This window comes from Pithys albifrons, chromosome Z (genome assembly GCF_047495875.1).
Source record: "Pithys albifrons albifrons isolate INPA30051 chromosome Z, PitAlb_v1, whole genome shotgun sequence".
Taxonomy (NCBI): Eukaryota; Metazoa; Chordata; class Aves; order Passeriformes; family Thamnophilidae; genus Pithys; species Pithys albifrons.
In genome coordinates this window covers 52,258,470-52,284,845 of record NC_092497.1, presented here as the reverse complement: position 1 = coordinate 52,284,845, position 26,376 = coordinate 52,258,470, and the positions used below count along the sequence as shown (strand labels likewise).

Genomic DNA, 26,376 nt, shown 5'->3' with positions numbered 1-26,376 from the left:
GCTGTGTACACAACAAGCAAATAAACATCGCGATAGTCTTACTGATTGTGGTAAATACAGCAAAGAGTCATAAACATTCTTTTCACCAACCTGTGCAAGGCTGGTAAAAAAAGTTTAGGATGTTTATTTTGTTATTAAACCCAAACATTTAACAGATTTAAAAATTATTCATTTACAAAGTAAGAGATTTCAATGGATTTCCTACATAAATACTAATTATTTTGTTCATAGATCAAAACCATCTATGATGTAAGAAGAAAGACAATAGCAAAAAAACCCCAAAATCTCATGAAGTATTAAGTCTACTCTGCAGTGCTTTAGGGATATGCTTGATAGTTGATAAATAATTCATCTAATTTAAATGCAAATAGCAGAACATCATTACCATATAGATCAGTTCAATAATTCCTAAATGAAAGATCATATGTACTAATCAACTACCAGGAGACTTTCCACCTACAAAAGGGAAGTTAACTGTTTAGTGGAGAACAAACAGACAATTCACAAAGAACCATAAATGCTAATAAAGGGCCCAGAAGAGCCTGGACATGCTCGAAACTAACTGTGTCTCTGTACATAAAGAAGGGGGGAAAAGAAGGGATTTTGTCTAAAATATGCTAATCCTGTCTGTATCCAATCCTACAGAACAGTCCCCTCTCCCACACAGAAACCAGGGAAAGTGGTTATTACTGTGGCTTTCTTTTGCCAAGGCACTGGTTTGTGTTGGAGCAGTTGAGGTTCTAATAGTTACACTGAGAAATTCTGCCCACTTGGCAAAGAAAAGTGCCATATAAGACAATTTCAGTGGGGCCCTTGAGTCCTGCAAAGACATCCACTGATGGAAATCCATGTAAATGGAACTTCAGTGAGGTAAAGCTGCTGCCACCTGGACTGTAAGGAGTGTAGTACAGGAACCTACTGCAATTCCAGCCATTTCTTCAGTCTCTGCAGCAAAAATTTAGCATCTGGAAATATATATACTGACTGCATGCACAGATTAGAATATTAACTCTTCCCTGTGGCAAAGCCAATTAGTAGTTTGCCATCAGTTAATCTTATGTGATTGTTTTCATTTATGGGAACACTTTTTTTATTTTTCTCCTGTTAAAGTTATCCATGTGCAAATACACTCTCCAGACACAGATATGACGTTAATTTGATATAGCACACCATCAGTGTAAATCAGTGTTACATTAATGCTATATTTGTGAGTTATGAACCTCTAAAATCACAGAGTCCCAGACTATTCTGAGTTGGAAGGAACCCACAAGGATCATTGAGTCCAACTCTTCAGTCAGTGGCCCACACAGGGGATTGAACCCATGATCTTGGCATTATTACAACCAGGTTTTAACCAATTGAGATAATATCTGGTACTTAGAGTGGTAAAAAGCAACAGTCCTTTGCTGCCTGGGAACAGGGATGCATTAACCGTGCAGGTGGGGTGGCCCTGCAGAGCCTTTGGGATCCACTGAGTCACCTGAATTATGTGACCACCAAGCAGAGTTCTCTGGATTTCATCCCAATTCCTCAGAGACTACAAATAAAGAATTTAACTGCAATTGGCCACGTGCTGCTGCCTGTGTGTGTTTTGTCTCCCAGAAACACCATCTCCCCAGGCCAAAGAGAGGAGCTGCTCATCAAAGAGGCAACTTCTGAGCACAGTGAAAATAAATGGAGGTTAATGGCTGGAGTGGTACTTTCCAATTTGTGTATCCTCAGTTCTCTCTGCTGGGTAAGTGCAGTGCTTTTAAGGTGCCAGAAGCACCCAGGCTGACAGGCATCAAAAGGCTTGCACAGCCCACAGAAACCAGCTCCTATGACAAAAAATAAATTGAGGAAACCGAGTTCTTAAGTGCTGCCTCAACAGAGTCATCCCACACAACCCACAGAGGTCAACGTGAACTGTGTAACTTCATGGCACTTATTTAATTATCAGTGGCATTTTCCACACTCCAGCAGAAGAATCCAACATCTCTGCTATTCATCCTTGTTCTCAGGGCTCTAAAATCATTCCTGGATATCATGGCACTGCTCCATTGCATTTCAGAGCCGCCCTTCCCACAACACTGGCAGTGGTATGGAATCCTGATGAGCTAATGCTGAAGAGGCAGTTTCAAGCACTAAAGTACCTAGCTTGCATTTTTATAAGCTGTGGTTTAAATAGACTCTCACTGTAGTTGACCACAACATAAATAGGAGTTATTTTGAATTTGGCTTGTCTACACCAATTTTAGATGCCTGATAAAAAATGCACACCATGCCTAAATCAGAAATTATTTTTTACTCTTCAAGGGATTATTTTGCTACGTATTATTATACTTAATTTTACCACTTTAATTATTGTAGAATGACAGACTGGGTTGGGCCAGAAGGGACATTAAAGCCCACCCAGTGCCACCCCCTGCCATGGGCAGGGACAACTTTCACCATCCCAGGCTGCACCAAGCCATGTCCAACCTGGCCTTGGACTACCTATATGAAATAAACCCAACAGCTATTCTGCTATATTTTAACTCACCCATCCCTGAGGTGTACACACACACGCAGCCCCAGCCACGCACTTGCTCACAAAACCTTGGTGATGGCCAAGAAAACTGGAACAGGGAAACTGAAATGGGATGATTGAATTACTCCATCCAATCCCCCACGCTTAAGCAGAATAAAACCAGCCCTCAGAAGTCTGCATGTTTTGTTCTAATTCTAGTCAGTCCCAGAGAGAGAGAGACTTGAACCTCGGGGAGCTGCAGGGGCAGAGACTGTGGAGCTGCTCTGCCTTAGCTCCAGGCGAGGTGGAAGCACAATTCTCCACACCACATGCTTTATATTTGATGTTTTACCCCTCAACACAGTGAGTGATATAGAACGTAAATCCTGAAACCCTGCCTGCTGAACAAAGACAGGCAGAGCTTTGTTCAGCCCTAAGAAACCAGGTCCAGCATCTGGAGCCAAAAGAGACAACAGGGTAGACTTGGCTGCGGCAAAAAGAATTAAAAAACCCAAACCAATCAAACCAAACCAAAACTAAATGCCAGGAAAAGCCAATAATGAAAACTGGTTTTAAACTATTTTATTCTCCATTTAGCAGACATACCCAAAGATTGACGACCATAAAACTTTCAGTGTTTATTTTGAAAAATCATGTTTTATCTATTCCAACCATAAACACACTAAAGAAATCCACCAGCTTTCACAGCTTCTCAGAGCAAAGTCTGCCAGGCAAGGGTAATTTTTTTTCCTTTTCTTTAGGGTTACTGTGTAGAAGGGCCACCCCACCATGGAAATTGATACAAGCACTAATGCCTCTTACACATCAGCGTGTAATGCAGTACAGAACAGTGGTTATACAATACACTATTGTTCAATTACACTGTTAAGCAGTAAAACACTACTTAGGGAGGCCCTGTGCCTGTCAGGGAGACTGTCAGGAGAAATTGTTACTCATTTTAATGAGAGGGAAACAAAACTAACTCCTCCCAAAAGTTAAGTCTCTTTTTCAAGGTAAATTAACACCAATTAGCTACATTCTTTCATCAATCTTCCTAAATGTGTTTTTTTAAAGTAAAGCTATAGAAAAACAAGATAAATTTCTGACTTCTCTATGCTAAGAGTTTTGTGCTGAAACAAGGACACATCCCTGCACTACAGAGTAACAGACAATTCAGATAATAAATGCAACAGCAATTATAAAAATCTCCGGTGAAATATTGACTTTTTTTTCCCCATAATACCACACTAGTTTTTCAACTCTGGCTCCTTCCACATGGCAAACAGATTAAAGGAATGGCACCTTATTTCCCACTCAAAAATGTAAATAATTTAAACTGCTAGTACTAAGAATTATAAAAAATAATGTTAAGGGAAAGTCTTCCTAAAGAAAGCGAAGAGGATTCAGCAAAAACTACATGGGGTTGGGTTTTTTTGTAATTCATAAAGCTAAAACCAATTTCAATTGCAAATTTGTAATCCTTGACAAAGAAGGAGATCTTCAACTACATAGGCTGGGGCAGCTGAGCTTGAGACACTTGCCAAGGGCATGAAAACCTGTGTTGAGCTGTTGGTGAGTTCCTCAGGTGCCACCTGTGAACCCCCCAGTAACTCACCTCTCCTCTGTGTCGTGCCAATTGCTGAAAAGCCGTTCATTTTCTCTTTGCAGATGTTCATTTCTGGCCTGCAGCTTTCCCAGGCTGTCCAGGCAGTAACCAATGAGCTCCTTCACTGCCTCTGCTGGGCTTGGGACCTCTGGCAGCTTCACAGACCCGAGCCTGAACTGGGACAAGGAAGAAAGAATTATCTCAAAGAGTTATCCCAAGAGTTATCCCAACGTTATGCCAAAGAGTTATGCCAAAGAGTTATGCCAAAGAGTTATGCCAAAGGAAGATCTCAAAACTTTGCTCCTATAAACTTTAATGCATATTTGACAAGTGTAAGAAATACTATAAAGTCACTTTCTCACACAGAGAATTGAGGAGTATGTGGAATACTCTACATGCCATTTACAGTGATGGTTTGGGGTCTGCAGCATCTCCCTGGTGGGCAGAGCCTGCAGGAGCTGGGCCTGGTCAGTCTGGAGAGGAGCAGACTGAGAGGGGACTCATCACTGCACACAAACATCTCCAGGGGTGGCACAGGATGGTCCCACACTCTGCTCAGCGGGACAGGGACAGCACGAGGAGCAATGGCCATGAACTCCAGCACAACCAGTGCCCCCAGCATGAGGCAGAACTGCTTTGCATGGGGGTGGCAGAACCTGGCCCAGCTGCCCAGGGAGGGTGTGCAGTGTCCCTGTTGGGGACATTGCAGCCCCCCTGGGCACAGCCCTGTGTCACTGCTGGGGGTGCCCCTGCCTGGGCAGGGAGTGGCACTAGGGGGGCTCCAGAGGGCCCTTTTAACCCCAAAATAACCCTGAGATTACCTCACTTGGTTAAAACTTGGTTGTATAATGCCAAGGTCATGGGTTCAAACCCCTGTGTGGGCCACTGACTTGAGTTGGACTTGATGATCCCTGTGGGTCCCTTCCAACTAAGAATGTGGGTCCCTTCCAATTGGGATTCTGTGATATGCAGTCTGTGAAATATCCTGGAATTCTCTGGGTTTATGTAGCTAATATCTAAAAACTAAGCAGCAAGTTGCCACCTCCAAGGTCCAGAAAGCAAGTTCTCAGTAAATAAAAGGAGTCCTTCAATTAAAGAGTAGTCTCACTAATTCAGTGAGATTAAAGCACAGGATCTATAATGAATAATCATATTTCTTCAGCAATGGGGATGCTGTACAGGACACATGAGAGGTTTGAACAGATTTGTTCTGTCTGGCCTGGGAGAAACAACAGAAAACTGTTGGGTTTTTTACACTAAAGGAAGATTAGCTCAACCATACACACAAACCAGTACCAGCTGAGCCACAACCAAGGTGGGAGAAGACACACAAATATCCCACACAACAGTCGAGGCAGTGGGAGAAGGATATTGAGGCTACTTGAGGAGGGTCACTCATGTTATCTGAGGAAAAGCAAATCAGAAATGAAGGGCCTGGTTTGGTGCTCTGGAGTGGGCAGAGGGTGGGGAATCTGAGCTACCTCAGGGTACACTTCTGCAGCTGATAAAAGCCTGAGGAACTCTCGGGGTTTTCTGAGCCTCTCCAACCCAGGAGCACCACTGTCTGACTTGGTGGAAAACGGAGGGAGCAGGTCCTGAGGCATCCAGAGTGGCTTGGATGACAAAATCCAGATTTTGGCCAGCTCTGAACTACAACACAGGCAGGTCTTTAAGGAAAAAGGCATTTAAATGACTTGGATCCATTGGAAAACCTGCAGAAGCACAAAGCTGGTGAGGGGTATGTTGAAGGAGAAGGGGTCCTCTCTTGCATATTATCAAAAAGACTGACATAAATCAAAATTTGACAAAATCATTGCACTTCCATATGAATAGAACAATTACTCATCTTTTCAAATTGAACACACAGCAATAACATCTTAAAATATATATTAATATATATATTAATAAATGTAAGTCGACCATCCTAGGGAAGAGTTCAGACTATTTTGTGTCATTTCACCAATTAAAATCAGAAATGCCATTTCCTTACCTTTTCAACTCATTTTACTTGGGAAGGCATGGAAAATAACTAGATAAAGGACATCATGGAAAAAGCATGTATTCTTTGTGAATGCTTTTTAAAGAGCAAATTTCACTAATACTGCACAAAGTGCTGCTGAAAAAGGGATGGCAAAAACTGCTCTCAGAAAGCTTTCAAAAGCATTGTTTGAAGCAAGTAACAGTCCTTCGTCTTGGATCCTCTGTGTGGAAGTCTCTGCCAACAGCATGTGATATCATCATGACCTCCTTCAGCAAGGTCAGTCTATCAGATAACGTGACAAACCCAAAGCCTTAATTTCCAATTAACCACAGACCTCTCCCCCACATTCACACGTGCTGCCTCTAACGTGTTGTTGTCTTTAGCTGACGTACATCTGATGGCTACAGATGAAAAGATGCTTTTAGTTTATTTTTGGAAATTGGATTACATTATCAGCAAGCCCCAGACTGGTGTGTATTCCCTGAACATCACACTTGCTGCCTGACAGCACTAACAAAGGTGGGCATTTGCGTAAAGGAAACTGTTTTTCATCACTTGCAAGCCACCACCACACTATTTGGATAAAGAATTCACAACACACTTGCATGGTGGCCACAGAAACACAGGCACAGTAGCACAGATAAACAGCAACACAATCTTATGCTTATACTGTGAAGGAAATAGCAAGGATGGTGTATCACTTTTGTCTTATGCTTTAATACAATCAGCTAAGGTATTAAACAAATATGTTTTAACAGGAAAAATAAGCATTGCCCAAATTACAGTTTTCTCTGCACAAAAGAACAAAATATGCATAACCCTGAAGCAGGTTAAAGTGAGTTGCAATAGATTTCAGCAGAAAGCCTGGTACGACTCACAACCAAAACCATGCCACGCACACAGCAGACATTTCAAATGCAACTGTAATTGCAAACAAACACCAGAGACACAGAGAATTTAGTTGCACATCTTCCCAGGTGTTCAGTTCAACACTGACAGGTAGTCTTTAGTTTAGTCTCTAATTCCGTCTTTATGCAAAGCAATTGACTTTATCTACTTCATGACAATAAACATCCCTGTCCTACTTTCTGAGTCTCAGACACTGAGACCTGGGGACCATTTCTAGGGGAACCACAAAAGGTGAGCAAAACAAGCCCATCACCAAGAGGCTTAAATTTATTATGCAGGAGCTCACAAAACCAAACCCCATGATGTTTCTGCAAAACCACAAACGTTCTTCTGTATCTTCCCTCCTCAATTTAGGACAGATGAGTAAATTGTAGCACTGACAGACAAAATTCTACTAAAATTAAGTGTGTGTGTGTGTGGGGGGGGGGGGGGGGGGGGAATCCTTAAAAAATAGGTATTAGTTTTTCCACATATTACTTAGTTTTTTCTTGCAACTAAACCAAGAAACAGTCCAGCTATTTGTCCTTCATGGCCAAAACCACAGTAGTGACACTGGAAACAACTCGGAAGATTCAGCAGGAGCGAGTAAAGATCAGGATACCATAACAAAGAGTTAACTAGGTGGGATATCAAGACAAACAAGACTTTGCTTACTGAAGGAGTGAAAGAAAACATCATTAACACTTCACTGAGCTAATCTGACACAAAACCTGTCTTTGGTTTGCATCACATTTCCAAGGTGATTTTGTAAATTCGAAATGGTGAATATCAAATCTTTGTCAGTTTTATAAATTCCTGCACAGAGCTGCTCCCCAGATCAATTTAAATTTTTCACCATTCCTACACTGCTGTAGCTCCCTGGCCCTGTGTCATCTGCAGATGTAACTCATGTGCTTTCTGCTCCCTCTTTCAGATCATTCAACACAACATCATGTAAAACACTGAAGGACTAAACATTTATGCAGAGAAGGAGCAGATCTGCCTGAGGTCCCATGGGACAACCCACTTCCTGTGACTGACACATTGCACCCCTCCAAAATCTGTTTTATTGTTTGTTGGGGGTTTAATTTGTTGTTTTCTTAAAGACACACAAAGATGAACATGGAGCCATTTAAAAAGCTGTGTTCCAATAATCAGAAACCACAGTCACCATGGATCCGCCAGACTGTACTTAAAGCTTAATAAATACAAACAAAAAAAAATGACAAAAATGACAAAAAAATGCCATTTTCCCCTCACCTCTCACCCTGCCCACTGTTTGTTTTCTACAGGTGAAGAAAGAAGTGATCTCAACCATAAGACACAAAATATTTCAGAAGTCACCAGAAAGCTTCTTGAGTGTTTTTAATTCTGGTTACTGATGCTGACAGGTAGATGTGCTTCACATAGGAAAATAAAAGTTATTAAAATATGAGACAACACAGAGTTTTCACAGAAAATCCCAAAGCTGCATGAAAACAACTTCATTCTACAGAGTGAATTTCAATTTTAAATTAAAAAATACGTATCTGCTGTATAATCTTTGCATTACTACACTGCACTAAAAATGAGTTACTTGATCTAAGGGAATAAAATATCAGAGGTTATGCACTGAAACGAGGAGCCATTCACACAGCAATGCCTGCACACTCTCTCTGCTGAGGCAGAATCTGAAGCTAAAAACTAACAGTGAGCTAATTTCCAATAACAACAATTTTTCATTATGACATACTAGTCTAGAAGAAAAAAAAATTCATGCTGGAAACTCTCATTTCATGTGCTTTGCTGGTTGTGATTTCTCCCTTGTTACTTAAGTATCCTAACAATCCTTTCTAACAGTATTGTTTTAATACAAAAATATAAAGGAATTCTATACTTACACAAGGTAGAAACAATATTTAGACAGATTTTGTCCTTCCTTGTCCTGGCAGAATATAGTGTGTGTTTATATATATATATATATACACACACATACACACAGAAATATATATATATACACTGTGTGCATGTGTGTCCTTTACCTATGCTGCCAAAGGGGTTTTCTGATTTCTCATTTTTATAGATTTTAGAAGTATTTGTAACTGTAGCAAATGTAGTGTTCATATTTGTAACAGCTTAAGTTCATTGTTTATACATCCTAACCCCTACCACAGATTAGTAGGTCAAATTCTTTTAGCTATTTAGGCTCTCTTCAAGGTACAAGAGCTGACAACTATCAGAAAGGGCTGCAAAACAAGACCAAACATAAACCAACTACCTTGAGTTTAAGAATACTGGAAAAACTCCAAAGCCCGAGGAAAAAGAGCTGATGAAGACAGAGGGTCCCAGTGACCCCAGCCCCAAATCCTGGGGGATGGCACAGGGGTGGGACTGGGGCTGGACTGAGAGATGTGTAAACTGGGGATTGGGTGGGCAATATTATAAAACCCATGGAAATCAGTGTTCTAAGAAGAAGGGGGCAGCACGAAGATGTTATCATGTATTCCTAAAAGCCCCAAGCCCGGCCATTAAAGAATGTACCTTTTTATCTTATCCTACATTAACTTGGCTCAAAGTCCTGTTTTTGGGGGCACTCACAGCAACACCTATAATATTTCACTTTTTCCTTTTCTGTTAATTTTTAGAAGGAGCACAGACACATAGGTCTGATTTTGAAATGAAAATATTCCTAGTGTGTGAACTAATTGAAGGAGCTTTAATTGTACAAGCTGATCTACAGCCTGTAACAGAATCACCTCCAACTCACTTCACTCAACTTCCCCTTTTCCTTTCCTTGAACAGGACTCAGAGATCCCTGTGCTTTGCTACCAAGATGGTATTTCAAGTTGTATTAGCACAGTTAGGAACACCTACACCCTTGCAGACAGATGATGCCTCCTGCAAGGCATTGCCTAAGCAACATCCTTTCACCAGGGAAATACCAGAGAGATCCAAGAACTGGGAAAACGAAAGCAGTTTAGTTTGCAGGCCACGTACTGATGTGTGTTCCAATCACCACTCCCTTACATCCCCTGCCTCCTCCTCAGGGATAACACTTGCTGTGGGATAAGGGTGTTGGCACACAAAGGAGGCAGTCTGTGCATTTGATCCATGATTTGGGCACTTGTGGCACCCTTTGGAGCCTGACACCATCTGCCTGTGGCTGCTGGAAACCTTTAACATCCTAAAATCATTGTATCCCAGAAGGGTTTGGGTTGGAGGGATGGGCAGGGACACCTTCCACTATCTCAGGTTGCTCCAAGCCCTGCCCAACTTGGCCTGGGACACTTCCAGGGATGGGGCAGCCACAGCTTGTCTGCCCAACCTCTGCCAGGGGCTCACCACCCTCACAGTCAGCAATTTTTCCTTTATATCTCATCTAACCCTACTCTCTGCCAGTTTGAACCCATTCCCCCTTGTTCTGCCCCTCCAGTTCCTGATGAACAGCCCCTCTCCAGCTGCCTTCACAACCTGGAAGGTGCTGTGGGGTCTCCACACAACCTTCTCCTCTCCAGACAGAGCAGCCCCAGCTCTCCCAGCCTGTCTCCAGTCCCTTCACCACCAATTTCGTGGCCTCCTCTGATCTTGCTCCAACAATTCCACTCCAGTGCCTGCCCTGCACTGGGAGGGAGCGATGTTTGCAGGGATGTTCCCACAGCAGAGCTCAGTCTTAGCAGAGCTTGGTCTCTCCATGCTGCTGCTAACACCAGGACAGAGGGGTCTTTGGGAACTGCGGAGGATGGAGGGGCAACCACAGCATTTTTAAGGAAAAAAAATCCCACAGTCTGAAACCCTCCATTTTCTGTACTCACACCACCATCTTCATCATGTCCAGAGCCAAACCAAACAAATGACTATTTTATCAACTTATTTTATCAATGTTTACATGGATTTACACCTGGGACTGCCCTGCCAGAAGAAGATATTAAAAGTTATACAGGTAAACACTTCTGAAGTCACCCACCAATGCCCTTGTCTACCATTGGTACTGAAGGTAAATTCTTTACCACAGAATTAGAGATCAGCCATAACCTCCAGGAAAGCACTGAGCATGTTCCTTAAAATTAATTGAATTGGAATTAATTTAATTCAAAAGGAATTAATCCAAAAGGAAAATGTCCCTCACACGTAAGATACATCAACTTTCTTTTCTCAGCTGGAGCTCCTGCAAGACAGATAGGCTGTGATTTCCAGAATCAGCTTTGCTACTGCCAGTTAAGTATCAGCTACCTCTTCTACTCCTCACAGGCACAAACTCTGAAATGAGTTAGAATCAATACTTTGATAGAAATAAGTTTTCACTATGAAAATACCCAAGAATTTAAAAGAGGAAAATGTTAATGAAAATTCATGTACAGGGTTAAAGAATATGACCCTACAAATGAATGATGCTGACACTTACACAAAGAAAGTATTGTTACAAGCTTGAATCTGGAAAGCATTATACCATTTTTATTTCTTAAGTCAATCAGTGAGTGGTCTTGATTTTTTAAAGCTGTGCCACTATTATCTCCAGGGAAATCATTCAACAGTAACTATGACATCTCTGGGTGGGGTAATAAAACGAGCACACTAGACTTGCACAATACAGTGATGACAACGTGAAAGCAGAAGTTGCTTTTCTAACAGCAAACTCTAGGAAGCTAGAAAATATTACAAAGCACCATGGAAGCCAAGAAATCTGGGAGGTTACATCAGACAGTATAAAAATATGATCAGCAATTGCAAAAAAACAAGTTTAAGATAAAAATCCTGCCTTTCTCCACTCTTGCCTTTCCCTCCTGAAATGTTATGCATGAGTAAAGTATTACTTCATCCTTGAAAAAAACCCACAAAACAACAAGCTTCCTTCTTGACGAAGGCATTACATCTATCCCAGAGCAAAACAGCTGACATAAGTGATTGCTATTTTTCTCAGGTTTTTACTACACACTGCAGAAACCTTCCACACAAATTGCCATCATATTAGCTGCACGCCCACTAGAAATGAAATTCCATCTGTTTTCACTGTTTTGTGTCAGCGATTCCCAAGGAGTTTTGGAGTCCTCAGCTGTTTCTCACGCACTCAGACCCACTCCATTGAAGGCACTGTGGGCCCCTCAAAGTTTGCAGTGCAAGGAGACTGCACCTGCACAGTAAAATGAGGAGGGATTGGGAACATCACCAGGTGCCAGAAGACATTAATACCTGCCCTCTGCCCGTGCCAGTGACCACCTCACCCAGCACTCGACAGAAACATTGCAGGAGCGGGAGCATCCCAGGGACCATCTCCAAGAGTCACCTCACATACAGCCAAATTCTTCTGGAGGCTTATTCAGGTTTAAAGGTAAACCGGCAGGAGAAATGAACCCAACACAAACGAGATTATAAATCAGTTACAATTTAATAACAATATTACAATGAATACAATGGCACAAAGAGAAATTGGGTTTAACCCACAAACCCAGCAGTGTAACTCAGCCCCCTGGGGCACAAACACAGGGGGGTTTGGTGGCCCCTGTGCTGAGCCCCACGTGGTTCCCCCGAGGCCAAAGGGAAAGGAAGGGACAAACCTGTTGGTGCAGATGATGGCACAGTCTGGTGGAGAGGGGTGGGCTCCTGGCCAGGTTCTGCTCCTCCTCTAGATCTGATGAGTCATCCCCAAGTCCCCAAACCCCAAGATTGTCTCCCCTCAGACGCAGGTGGGAGCCCCCAGTCCTCCCCCAGAGCAGGGAGTTCCACACTGGGGGATCTGACTCTGGGAGTCAGGGGGGATTTTGGAATGCTTGCTGGCCCATGAGCAGAGCTGAGCCCTCAGGTGGGTGTGGAGGTGCCAAGGAGTCCCTGCAGGGCAGTTCTCCCAGCTCCTCTGCCAGGCTTCTTTCCCAGCCAGCTCCCAGCCTGAGGGCTCAGCTGTGCCCTGGGCAGCTGCTGCCAATGGGCCATTGAGAACAGTTCCTGGGTTATGGCCCAGAGGGTTTAGAATGGACAGCTCTGGTCACACCCACACAGGGATAAACTGGTTCCACCTGCTGAACTGGGACAAGGCTGCCAGGAGTTTTGGGACACAGACTCATCCCCATCACTTGACCTCTGTGTCCAGGAACATTCCCAGGAAGTTTCAATGTACTTAATTTACTTCAATTCAAGTGTAGAGGTGACCACTGTATCTCAGTATTCTACATCCCTGGAGCATTTGCTCCATGAGGTTTGCAGCAGAAGCCATTGTGTTTTACCAGATTAAAAAGGACCAAGGCACATTGCAGAATGAGGTCCCAGGTTTCCCTTTAGATGGAATACCTGGATCATGGTAGAAATAAGGATGAAAAAGGCTCTGCAGTTGCAAGTTATTCCTTCCATCCCTCATCAAGCTCAGCATGGGCCAAACTGGAAGCAGACTCTGATCCTGAAAGATCTTTAAACATCCTTGACTGGGAAGGAGCTCTTGGGGTCTCCAGTTCCCATAAACCCTCTCATAAAGGAATTTACTTTTTCCAAAGAGTTCCTTAATCTCACCAGTCTAGCTGGAAAGCTGCTTGGGATTTTTCCCAATTTTTCTCGAAAATACACATATGCCCAACTTGTATCCAACTCTTGGACAAACACCATTCCTTAATTTCCAGCATTCTTCTCCCGCTCTCATTCAGACTCCATAAATTATAAATAAATAAATTCCTCAGCCAATGCCTTTTCTTTTGAACTGAAGCTCAGTGTAGCTTTGGCTACATATATGTTAAGCTTCTCCACCCCTTGTATCATACAACCATCCTCCCAATTTCAACTGGTATTTCTTGACTGTGGATGACAAGAACTATACAAGTAATTTTTCAATATATACCACAGCAAAGTAGGCCATGAAAGGTCACAGAAACAGAGTTTAATATTGATGATCTTCAAATGTTTCATAGGTTTATTTGCATGTTTCACTTCATTCTTTAACCCTGCCACATTTTCCCTGTGTAAGAATCACCAGGGTACAGGGATTATCCATATTTCTGGAGACCTGGTTCTTTAGTTTTGGAATAAAAATTGTAAAGTAAAATAGTAGGAACACCAGATAGTTCTTAAATATCCCCTAAACAAAGCAAAAGTGAGCCATGTAGATAGGCAAGAGTACCAAGTACACATACTGAGCAAGAAACTAATGGGTTTATTTCAGGAACAGCACTATGTCTGTATGTCTTTCTGGAAAGCCTTTGGAAAACTTCCTTGTTTAACCTTCACACTCCTCAGAAACATCACATTTCGCATATCTATACAATCAGCTACTTCTGTGAAGCTTAATCCCACCCATGCTGAAAAGGGTCTTTAGCTACTGAATTTTGACAGCTGTGACATGGTCTGGTCAGGATCTACCCAGACTGTGATTCACCCACTTAAAGTGCTTTGTAACCATTTTCCCAAACTTATTCGAAAAACTGGCTCATGACAGCACTTTCTCCTCTAACCTTAAACCTATAGATATTTATATATCTATATATAGATATATAGATATATGTATATATACACACATTAAAAAATAAATATATGTACATAAATATATAGACACGCACACATAAATGTCTATATATACACACACAAGCCAAATCTTAGTAAAAAGCAAAATGCATTTCCAAAAATGGCATGAACTGACTAAAGTTGCAGAGCATTAGCACTAAAGCAATGCCCTTGTCTCAATGTGCTAAGCTATAGAAAGCTGCTGCTAATTTCCCCCTCAATTTTTTTGACCACCATGCAGCTGAATCCCTTAAAATCAGAAATACACTGAACACTGAAATGCACTGCAGTGGTAACACCCAGCACCTGTAACATCAGCTATTTCTTCCATTTTTTTCCAATGGGAATCAGATAAATTGTTCCATTTCCCACAAAAAGTAACAAAATGTAAGCAAATGGAGTAAAAAAGCCAAAGGCAAAAATCCATAAAAATCAGGTGCACTGGTTATTATTTTCAGGTGAACTAGCAACTTTTCAGAACAATACATACAGAATGGGAAACTATACATTATAGTTCCTCAGATACAACAGTCATGATTGTGTGAAGGACTAACATTTTGAGCTGTTTATTCAGTTTGGGGTGGAATTACTATTTCATCACACAAAACCTGGCAGGTCTGCATTTCATGCATATATATCCAAATGCTTTATCTTCCTCTTCCAGGGTTCCTCTTTCATCATTCCCTTCTACACTTCAGGCAACACTGTCCATTCAACTCTCTGCTTCCCCTCTGCCTCTGAAGAGATCTTACAAAGACAACTGAAGCAGGACACCCTTAAAAGGTCTTTTGTTGTTTTCATCTTTTCCCTCATTAATTCAATGTCTCCAGGCATGACCAGATCCGTCCCCACCTCTCTGGGCAGGTCTGTGAGCAATGGAACTACTGAAGGCTGGTTTCCCATAGTTATGACTCTTGTACTGGATCCCCTAATGTCTAAAAAGGTGAGAAATCCAGTCAGAGTTTTTCCCTTGTTTAATGCATTCATAACGTCTCTCCCATGAGGATTTGCTAGTGTCTAATAATACAGTTGATCTCATTCCACAGCTTTTTCCAAAGCAGGCACATGAATAGGGTCTCTCTTCTCCATCCAGGCACCTATTTCCATGAAACTAGAAGGAACATGATATCTTTGAGACCTTTACTTCTGTCAAATCTGTTTGAAATTGTCCAGGAGTTTCAAAAGTTACTGGGGGGAGAGGGGAGGAGGCAAGAGACTGGCAGTCAGCAGAGGCACATAGCACAATCACACAAGCTTTGTTTCCCTAGGAAGCAGGGCAAAACACTTGCACTCTTTATTATTTTTAAAACCTGCCCTAAATGAATTAGGAAATGAGCTTTACTTTCAGATCTAAATCTGTTTTCTTCCTTGTTTTTTTAATGTAACTTATAGTGTGGCAATAACACGATGCACTGTAGACATAACATCTGGATTCGGGTCTTGGGGCTTAAATACATGAACAGTTCACAGCTATGTCAATTTAGATTTCAGAGGGAAAGCCTTGTAAGACAGCTTAAACCAGATTTCATTTTCTACAGGCTAAGAACAGAACATGGGCCATTACCATAAAACAACTGATACACAAACTTATCACAAAGCAACTTACTTGTGTTTGAGGCTTGAGTCTCCCAAAAGTCTGAAGTGATGCCTGCCAAGGATTTTTAATTTAATCTGTTGGGGGTTTTTTTGTCAAATATTCTGCATTTATGATCATATTTCCAACTCAAAAATTACACCAGAACAAAGCTTATTTAAGTGTTTAAAGTAGGAGTGTGAAGCTCTTATTCTGAACAGTCACAAAGTATACATTGCATGAACATGAACACTGAAAAATGCCCAATACAAGCTTTTAAAAAAACCTCCAGAAAAGTCTCTGCTAAGATTATGAAAGGTAGACCCACATAAATGTGCATTAAAAAAAAATATCCAAAATAAAAGCAAGGCCTGCAGGAGTGCTTGTGATATTACTGTCAGTAAGGGTTCCAAGGCAACAAAATATAAATGATTAATACCTCCAAGATTAAAAAAAACACCACCACATCATGTGCTGCATAATGGGAGTATTTTAGAACTACCTGTCAACTGATCCTGTTCCTACATGTGAAGCCCAGACTGCAACTTTCTTTAAAAACTTTAATAAAACATAACTGAAATGTCTGGAGTAATAACTGTCAGATACGAAGACAACTTGTCTTGGGAGCTACTTCCCTTCAAACATTGACCTTTAGGTCTGGGAAGTAATGGAAACTATAAAGTGCTTCTTGAATACACCCTTGGAAGGAACACGCCAACATTTTGTGGTAATCTGAGTCTGATTCCCCCTGAATATGCTGTGAACAGCTCCAGGATTGCACAGGACTTTTTTTTTTCCCCTGGAAAGTAAATGTATAACCACGTGAATAAGCATGAGATAATGCCTAGACCAAGGCAAAATATAAGTGTTCCCAACTAAGCACTACAAACAATTTTCCAGTGTGAGTAATAACACAGCATTCATTTAGAACAACCACTGACTGTTTGCAGGTTGGTATTTCAACCCTTTGTTTCAAACAAATAAAAACTCCCTTCAGGATGCTGAGTGCCACGTGCTAAACCCTTTAATATCCAAACATCTAACTGCTTAACAAACTCCACTGAATGCCATTATTCATTCTATCCCAGTCAAATAAAACAGGAGACTGAAGATTGTGCACCTAATCTGAGCGTCTGCACGTGCTGTGCCCCACCATGAACGTGGAAATGCTCCATGCACCACAAAATATATGTACTGGCTATCAAAAAATTCCTGCAAAGCCCAAAGTTCCAAGTAGTGTCAAGTACACAGAATCACAGAATCATAGAATGGATTGGGTTGGAAAAGACCTCCAAGATCATCAAGTCCAACCCTGGGTCCAACTCCAGTCCCTTTACCAGATCATGGCACTCAGTGCCACAGCCAAGCTCACTTTAAAAACCTCCAGGGATGGGGAATCCACCCCCTCTGGGCAGCCCATTCCAATGCCTGAGCACTCTCTCTGTGAAAACTTTTTTTCTGCTCTCCAACTTCAATTTCCCCTGGCAGAGCTTGAGCCCATCGTGCCCCCTTGTCCTATTGCTGAGTGCCTGGGAGAAGAGACCAGCCCCCAAAAGGACAAAAACACTTCTGTAAATTACCAAGACATGAATGGCATTATTCCTTTTCATCCAAGATCCTAAAAAACAAACAAACAGAAAGAACCCAAAATTTTGTTTTCATTTAGAAAGAAAGAAGCAGCAGCTCAGGTGCAGGAATGCAACACGTGAAATAAGTGATTTTTTTACTGATTTCTCTCTGCCTAAAGTTATGTTTCAATTCTTACTGTTCAACTTCATCACCAGGAAAAGGTCTCTCCCAGTCTGTAAGTTACCCCACAAATACACCCAGAGTGAGATCCTACACACAGAAGTCAAACCCTCTCATCCCTCCTCAATGAACCTCTTTTCTGCCTTGGTACAGGGCTCTACACTGTCTGGCTGCTTTCATGCTATCGCTACTTTAGGCAAGCCTCAAAAAAAGGAAAAATGAAAGGATTTTTTTTAAAAAATCTCAAAATAACTTGACAGCCAACACTTTTTCCTAGACTGTAAGTACCTAAAATGCTCTAGTAATAGCAGGATACAGATTTTTAGAGTTCACAGAGATCCTCCCTTAGTTGGAAGGGGTTGGGGGGTGCTCTTTTCCTGTTCCTTTGTCTCAAGGACACCCCTTCAGCCACAGTGAAGTGTTTGTAGCCACAGTGCCAGATGGCCCATCCTAACATGGACCCACGAGGCAAACATGGGATTATGACACAAGGAGGACAGTTCAAGCGTTAATCTGCTGGAGGTTCACAAGGAGCAGCAGCACATCTTTCACCCCAAACCAAAGGCCACGTATCATCCTTTAAGCCATTTTCCACACAAAGCCTGTAGGAACTGTGACTCCATCCAGAACCAAAACTGCCAGCACATGCTTATGTCTGGTTTATGATCTGGGTGTGAAATTAAGGTTTGTCAAACCTGGCACTAACCAAGCTCATTAGGACAGAGGAGGATTTAAGACAAAGTACAACTGCTAAAAATATTATGTTGCACGTTCTACCATGTAAGAATAATTACGACATTTTCAATCCACAGGTCAAGGCCATTTCAGAGCACTGTGTGATCACAAGAACTTTCTGAGTGGTCAAATGTCCTTCCAGGTACTGACTGATAGCAGGGAATTACGAAGCTGGTATGTCAGATCCATTCATGGGCACTACAAACTCAACTCCAGCAAACCATTTTTTCCCTATGGATCATTAAAAATCTAAAAGGTACCAAAAGCTTTGCATTCAAGAAATTCATATTAAGTTCTAATAATAGTTCAAATAAAAACAGATTTTTTAGAAATTCAAATCAACCAAATCTATCTAAAGATAAAAAACCCCTTATCTTAAATTCTGTAGTTAATTCTTAAAATGAACACAATTATATAATACATGTCTTCTCATAAGGGAAGATTTTGCTGAGGTCAAAAACTGGAATGGATTCAATTAGAAAATATTTTCCCTGAAATCTTATAAATTCTCATCTGTAAAAGAAATATAGTGCACAGATAAAAACCTTAGACCAAAGTGGTTGCTAGCAACACAAACAAAACATTTAGCTTTTTTTCCTTCCTCAACGTAATACCATTTTCAAAAATTATTGTAACAAAGTATTTAGAGAATCAATGTTTTCCTAAGCCAATCCTGGGAGAAGGAGAGCATTTCTTTCTCATAATTAGGATTCTAGAGAGCACGGCTGGCGACTCCAAGGGACGTCAACGTAGGGTGCTGAGATGAAGCACCAAAAAAACTCCACATCACCAGGACCCACACCATTTCCTTCACACACCACAACAGAGGTGAATATTTTCAGGGACCCAGTGGAAAAGTCCCCTTTGTTTTGGGGATTGGAAGCACAAGCTCCTTGCTCCAAACCAGAGAGGCAGGGACAGGCTCCCCCTGCATGGCCCCAGCTGCCTGTCAGGCATCTCAGGGGCCAGAAATGCTCCACTTATCACAGAAATGGCTCAATGTGGGCAAGAACCACAGAGTTTAATCTGTAAATAATATTTACAGTCATTTCAGTGGAGGAAAGCATCATCACTCAAGTCTGTTGTATTCCTGCATTTCATTTTCCTTGTTTTCACGTGCCAGCAAGCCAGTGCAGAAACACTGATTTTCTGAAATCTATAGCAGTAACAGTAAAAGAACTAAAACTTTCTTATGAATCAGAAGATTCTGGGATTTTTTTCTTTTTGTTTAGCTTTGATTCTTCCCTTTTATGTTTGATTTTTAGGCACACACATAAGTCATTTACACTCTAACATTTTATTTTCCTCACTTTTCTGTGACAGCAAACCAGTGCAAAAGGGATTTCTGAAACCTATGATGGTAACAGTGGAAGAATTAAAACAATTATGAACAAGAAAATGCCACAATTTTTGGTTTGTCTGATTGATTTTGCTTTGGCTTTGGTTTTTGCTTTTTTATTGCTTGATTTTTAAAGACACACATTATCTTGTTAAGATGCCAAGATAATATCTTACTGAGATAATGTTATCTTATTTACTATAGGACAACAAAATACTAGCAGTGCAGTACTTTAAAGAAAATGTGCTTGGGCCAGTGCTGTTTAACATGATCCAAAAATTAATAAAAAAACAAAAAAAACCCCAGAAAACAATGCATACAGTGAGGTGGCAAACAAGGCAAAACTCAATAAACTTATATTTTAATTAGCAACAGGTTGCAAAAGAAGATACACGACAGCAAATTCAGACAATAGCGAAAGATGGAGAGGTGATTTGTCACTTAAAGCTCAAAATATGTCACATGTCCACCTTCAGTTACCAGCATTAAAAAAATCACTATTCTAATGTATGGACAAAATAAGATCTAAAGAGACAAGAGATCTAAAGAATCACTGACAGCTCAACTCTTTTCATAGTTGGGTTCTGGTGTTGGTGACTCTGGTGATCTGTGTCCTGCCCAGGGACACAACCCTACAGAGACCAGCATCCCACTTAAAGAGTAGTTAAAAGCTTATTTTTGTAACTTTTATTTAACTTTTATCAATATTCCACTGTCCAAGGGACTTTGCTCGGTGAGTCCATGGAATGTGCTGAGTTAAACAGGTCTGATATGTTCATGTAGGCTCTTTTTTAACCAGGATAAAGCAAGTACTTACATGGTCTGAACTCTTCTCAGGCACACAGTTATCTCCAGGTTGCCAAATATAACTTCCCTGAGGTTCTCTGCATGGTCAGCCACAGCCTGCAAAAACTTGTTGGCCCCAGATAAAATCTAACACTCTTTCTAGCTGAGGAGACAGAAAAGAAACTACCAAACTGATCCCTAAAATGCCTTCCCATTAAAGTGATGGTTGTACAAGGAAGAGCCGTGAAACTGCTCCTTTAAGCAGCACACAAAACACATGGATATGCAGGAAGAAACTCTGGAAAAGAAGCCATTTCACATTCTGGGACAGCTAGTTTAAACACACAGAATGTGATTATTTATCCTGAGCTGTAAGCTTAAGGAGCTGAGCTCTCAAGCCCTGCAGAGCTGAGCTGGAATGAGCAGTAGCATGAAATAGGCCAGGCTGGGAAGCAAACAGTGTAAAGTGCCTCCTACAGCAGCCCACACAAGCACAAGCCAGAGATGAACCAGAGCAGCAGCACAGAACACTGGGACAGCTCTTCACTGCCAAACCCCAACATGTAGGAACTCATTACAAAAAAAAAAAAAAATTTAAAAAAAGGAGAGGGGATTTCACTCCCCTGCACCTGATTTGCAAATTGAGGAAAGTTATTTCATGTTTTGCAAGACCAGCATCCTTTAGCTTGGTGGATTTTTTGGCTGACTGAGATGTAAACAATCACTAAAATAAATAAAAGTTAAGTAAGGATGCTCAGCATTGCTAGAGAATTTCTTTCCACGTACTTTCAGCCACTGGGAAGTGATGATGGGTAATCCCAGCAAATGTTGCTTGAAAATAATATCAAGGAACAAAAGAAAATAGGTAACTGCTATCCAAATTTCTGTTAACATTAATTATGTCAGAGCACAGTAAAATGTACAAAAGTATGTGTTTATTGTCTGTTTTATCTAATGGAGTATAGCAATTCAAATACATTGGAAATTGAAGCAAGAAGGATAACTAAAGCAATGATGCCAACTGAAATTGGAGAGGAGATTTTCAAGAAGGAAAAAAAATATCTGATAATCATTTCATCACCTTTGTGTGATGAAATCCACCTGCAAAGCTGCCTCCTGTAGCAAATGAAGGAACATTCATTGCTCAACCATTAAAAGAAAATTGGAAATACTTAGGCCTTTGTAACCCAGAATTGTAACTTCAAGAACAAGTGCCATTTCACCATGCACCATCTGCCAATCCTTAACTGAAGCTCCTCAGAGACAGTGAGTGGACTGATCCAAAATACCACGAGCCTGCACCAAGAACTACGAACCAGTTACTTGCAAAACAAGTAGAACTGAGAAAGGGCATGAAAAAGGTTAGTGGACATTGCACAAAAGCGAAAAATGAACACCACCTCTCCAAGTTTTCTCACTCTTACCAGAAAGGTTGTATCATCTGAGCATTTATATTTGGAAGGGGACAAGTCAAGTAATAGCAAATTAAGCTATTTCAGCATTTCTCAAAGTAAATCTGAGCAGGATCTTAAGAGATAGAACCTACTCTTTTGTGTATGGAATCATCTGCTGTGTAGACAATTGAGTAGCTTCAGGTCACAGCATCCACAGTTTCTCTCTGTTCAACCTGAAGTTAGAGGTAGTTACCCCAAAAAAAACACAGTCAGGAGCACCTGTGCAACACCTGAGCAAGGCTCATGCAGCCACTTCCAGGAAAGGAGTCACAATAAACCTGTATAATCTGAATAATCACACCACCAACTGAACAAATCCTCTGTAGTTCCAAAGATCACAGACTGTAATGCACAGCTCAAAGACAGGAAATAAGGCTGCTGGTTTCATCTCAGCAAAGTCTGAGGAATTAGCTGATATCTCACCTTCATACAAGTTCCTCAGACTAATAATTGAGGGTGGCATTGTATAAAAACAACAAAAAGCAGAACTGCACCTAAAATTGTGCAATCTTGCAACTGTTTTTGGGGACATTGTTCTCTTTCCCCTACACTGGGAGGCAGGTCTCGTCAATGGAGAACAAAACATTCCTGTCATGCTCCTCCCAGGAGAAAAGGCAGCCCTTTGCAGAACTGAGAGATAACTCACGTCAAAACGAGGAGAAATCATAACTACTATGAAAACAAATACTGTATTTCAAAACCCACTGAGAGGATGCAGTTGTGCAAGAGGTCAGAATTGTTAGTGCTCTTCTTCTTCACTTCATTAATTGCAGCTAAGGATAGATATATTTATACAAATGAGATAAGTTCTCTATCACACCATGATTATTGCCTTGCTTTTCTAAACCAGTGATATGTGTCTTACATACAAGTTTCCTTTTCCTTTCCAATGGTCCTCAAGTTAAAAAATAGCAATTGAAGAGCAAAATCCAAACAGGATGACTCCTCTCACTTCTCTCCTTGATAAATTAGGAGCAATACTTAAATATAACATTACATTTAAATAGGCTGTAAGGAAAACAAACAATAACACAAATCAAATGCTTAACTGTGATGGTTCACTTGTACAGAAATCACCCACTTTCTGGCACAGAAATTCAGGAGGTTTCAGTGTAGGAGAAATAGCTGAAACAATTTCTCCTCAATTAAGAACTTGAGCTCTACAGTTACAATTCTACTGAGAAACATTTCTCAGTTCAAAGGAAGACTTTCTACCTCTACATTCTTTTTTTTGTTGTTTTTTCTTAATTGGATTCATACCATTTAAGACTGATTTTTCAGAGGACCCTTGGACAGGATGATATCTGGATGGTTGAAAAGTGGAGTCCCACCAGTGAATTAAGAGCAGTCTGAGCTGTTATGAACAGACATGGTGCTTGTCCGTGTCCTGTATGTGGTGAAATCAGACATCAGACAGATACTGTACTGCATCCAGGTCTTGAATCCTCAGCAGAAACAGGACTTGGAGCTGCTGGAGGAGCCCAGAGAGGCTGCAGAGATGCTCCAGTGCTGGATCCCTCTGCTCTGGAGCCAGGCTGGGAGACCTGGAGGGGTCACCAGGAGAAGAGAAGGCTCCAGGGACACCTGAGAGCCCCTTCCAGTGCCCAAAGGGGGCTTATAACAAGAGGGAGAGTGACTTTTCACATGGGCAGGTAGTGATAGGACAAAGGGAAAGGGTTTTAAACTAAAGGAGGAAAAATTTACATTAGATATTGGGAAGGAACTCCTGGCTGTGAAGGGTGGGCAGGACCTGGCACAGGTTGGGCAGAGAAGCTGCGGCTGCCCCATCTCTGGGAGTGTCCAAGGGCTGGAACAACCTGGGACAGTGGAAGGTGTCCCTGCCCATGGCAGGAGTAGAACTGGGATGAGTTTTAATGTCCCTTCCAACTCAAACAATTCCATCACTCCATGACTTTAAAGCAAGCCAATCAAGAAGTGATGATACACAAAATTAGGGGCAATTTCAGCCCTAAGAGTGATGAAACATAACCTGTATTTTTGATCCTACTCAACTTGTAGGAATGTAAGGGGATTGTAATTTCCCAGTACTAATATTTTAAATCATGGCAACACTGTGATTTCAGAAAAGGTATCACATTCACTGGAGTAGAATTATTGCATTATCTCAACAAGGTTCTCTGCCTCTCTGTCATCTCGTAGAACACTCAATCCACAGGCAACACCACCTCCCCTCCCCCTGAAACCAGCAAAAAAAGGCTAATGCAAGTTTAATATTAATCATATTCCAGAGCACATGGGTTTAGAGTTCCATTTTCCATAACATCAACCAGCTCACAGTTTTGATAGAATCAGCCCTATTTCAGAACAAATGCATGTTTACAAAGCCTTACAATAATATGCCAGTCATGGAAGAGTTTTTGATGTCAAGGACTCCATTATGTGTTTGGGTGCAAGTTCAACAACAGCTGCTCCAGATTTAATGAAGGTAGTACTCAAGGGACTGACATTTCCTGGATTTATTTATGGGAGCTTACAGAAAATGTTCAATATGTACCAAAATATACATTGTTCAGAGACTTTCATGCTTGAGAGTGAAACTCTCAATGTTTGATTCATAATGGCTATTTCACAAGGGCTTACAGGAAATAAAACTGTTTATTTTAATTGCATACAGCAAAAATGTTAGAAAAGAAAGATTTATGTTCTCTAGTGACAGTGAATGTTTTGGCTAATTTGTCATGGTTACCATGGACAGAAAATAAAGGAATATTATTCAAGCACTACTTCAATTCATAGACAACTTAAAGTATCAGCAAATACAGACAGTACTGTGAGTTATCTTTTTAATCTTTTATGTAATCTCAGAGCACCTTTTAAATATAACATAAACACCCCAAAGAAACTTATTTTACCTTTGTTTTTCTTTTCCATTAACAAGGCTCTTTGTTCATATTTCCTGTTAATGTAAAACAAAAATAAACCCTTGAATGTAACACAATGTTAACAGCAATTATACAATACTTAAAAGAACTACGTAGCAGTGGTCTCTAATTGTGCCAAGGTCATTTCCCAGTCCAACTCAGGATTTTTATTCTTGTCTGACTGTAACATGACAGTTTCTTTTGAAACAAAAAAAATATAATGTCTTTCCTTTTCACTTGCATATTTTCCAACAAAAGTCAGTGACTGGGAAAAAAAACAGAAAACAATGCAGCTGCCTGTATCTGTTGAAAGGTATGGGAAATTAGTAGTATGAGAAGAATTCTGAGAAAAATGAACAGTGAAAATTTGATTACAGTGCATCCTATGAAAAGAGAAATCAAAAGGTAAATTTAAAAAATATTGTACATTTGTTTTCTTTGAAGATTCCAATTATCTTTTAACATCTGTATCGGTCAATGCCCTGAAAAGCAGCTCTACTACCTGTGGGTTCACACCTAGTCTGGGAAAATTCCAGCTTTCCACCATTTTTCTTCGCTTTTCCTGAATTTGTGATCACAGTGGTGTCTGGCCAGACACTGCCAGTTGTTATTGTGTTTTGTTACACGCTGCTTCAACTCTTAGGGTGTTAACTGGCGAGATGACTGAGCAGGAATAAATGTCAGAGTATTACAAATGCATTTTCTGTGGCTGCTGAAATACTTGAGGCTCAGCATCACTGCACCTACCCCAGAACCTTCCCCTTGACATTCTGAGCTGCCACCTCTGCCCTCAGCGCAAAGAAAACAGAATATCCCATCACGCTCTGCCATCACAGCAAAGCACAAACCCCAGAACAATTGCAATGAGTTTAATTATCTTGTAACAGTTTGAGGAACTATCATCTTTCTGCTGTTTCTTGGGCCTCACAGACCACCAGAAAACTCAAATATTCTACAGGTGTGGCCTTTGTGGTGCCTTTTTTGCCAGGAACCATTTCCACTGTGAACTGAGACACAAAAACCATTAGTTTGCCTTCCATCTTTTCTTCCCACTATTCCATTATTTTTCTCTTTCCCTTCACAACTGCTTTTGCCACAGACTATTTTCCTACCACCACTTTTCCACCCTTGTTTATCCATATAGATTTGTATTTTCTAAGTTGAAAGTAGTTATTTTAGCTCAAATTACTTAAGAATTATTGCCACTTCACTGAGGTTTTTTTAAAGAAAAATGAACCTAAAAACAGAATTTAATTAAAACCTAAATGTTATTCTCAACTTCTCTTTACTCTTTTCTGATATTTGCATTAAAAAGAAGTGACAACACCTGGAAGGGATTTCATTGCAAACTGAAACTGAACAGCTTTTGCTGATTGACAAAACAGTTATTTAGACCATTTAATTTCAATAGATGTAGAAATCAGAATTATTTACCTTAAA

The 26,376-nt window shown here is 40.8% G+C and overlaps 1 protein-coding gene across 5 annotated transcripts in view; it reads right to left on the bottom strand.

Annotated features, from left to right (window-relative positions):
• XRCC4 (X-ray repair cross complementing 4) overlaps positions 1–26,376 on the bottom strand; it is a 162,623-nt gene that overhangs the window by 90,742 nt on the left and 45,505 nt on the right. For all 5 annotated transcript variants that reach the window (XM_071580525.1, XM_071580529.1, XM_071580527.1 and 2 more), the window contains one exon: positions 4,104–4,270. In XM_071580525.1, the coding sequence (XP_071436626.1) occupies positions 4,104–4,270 (167 nt within the window). The remainder of the gene's footprint in view (positions 1–4,103; positions 4,271–26,376) is intronic.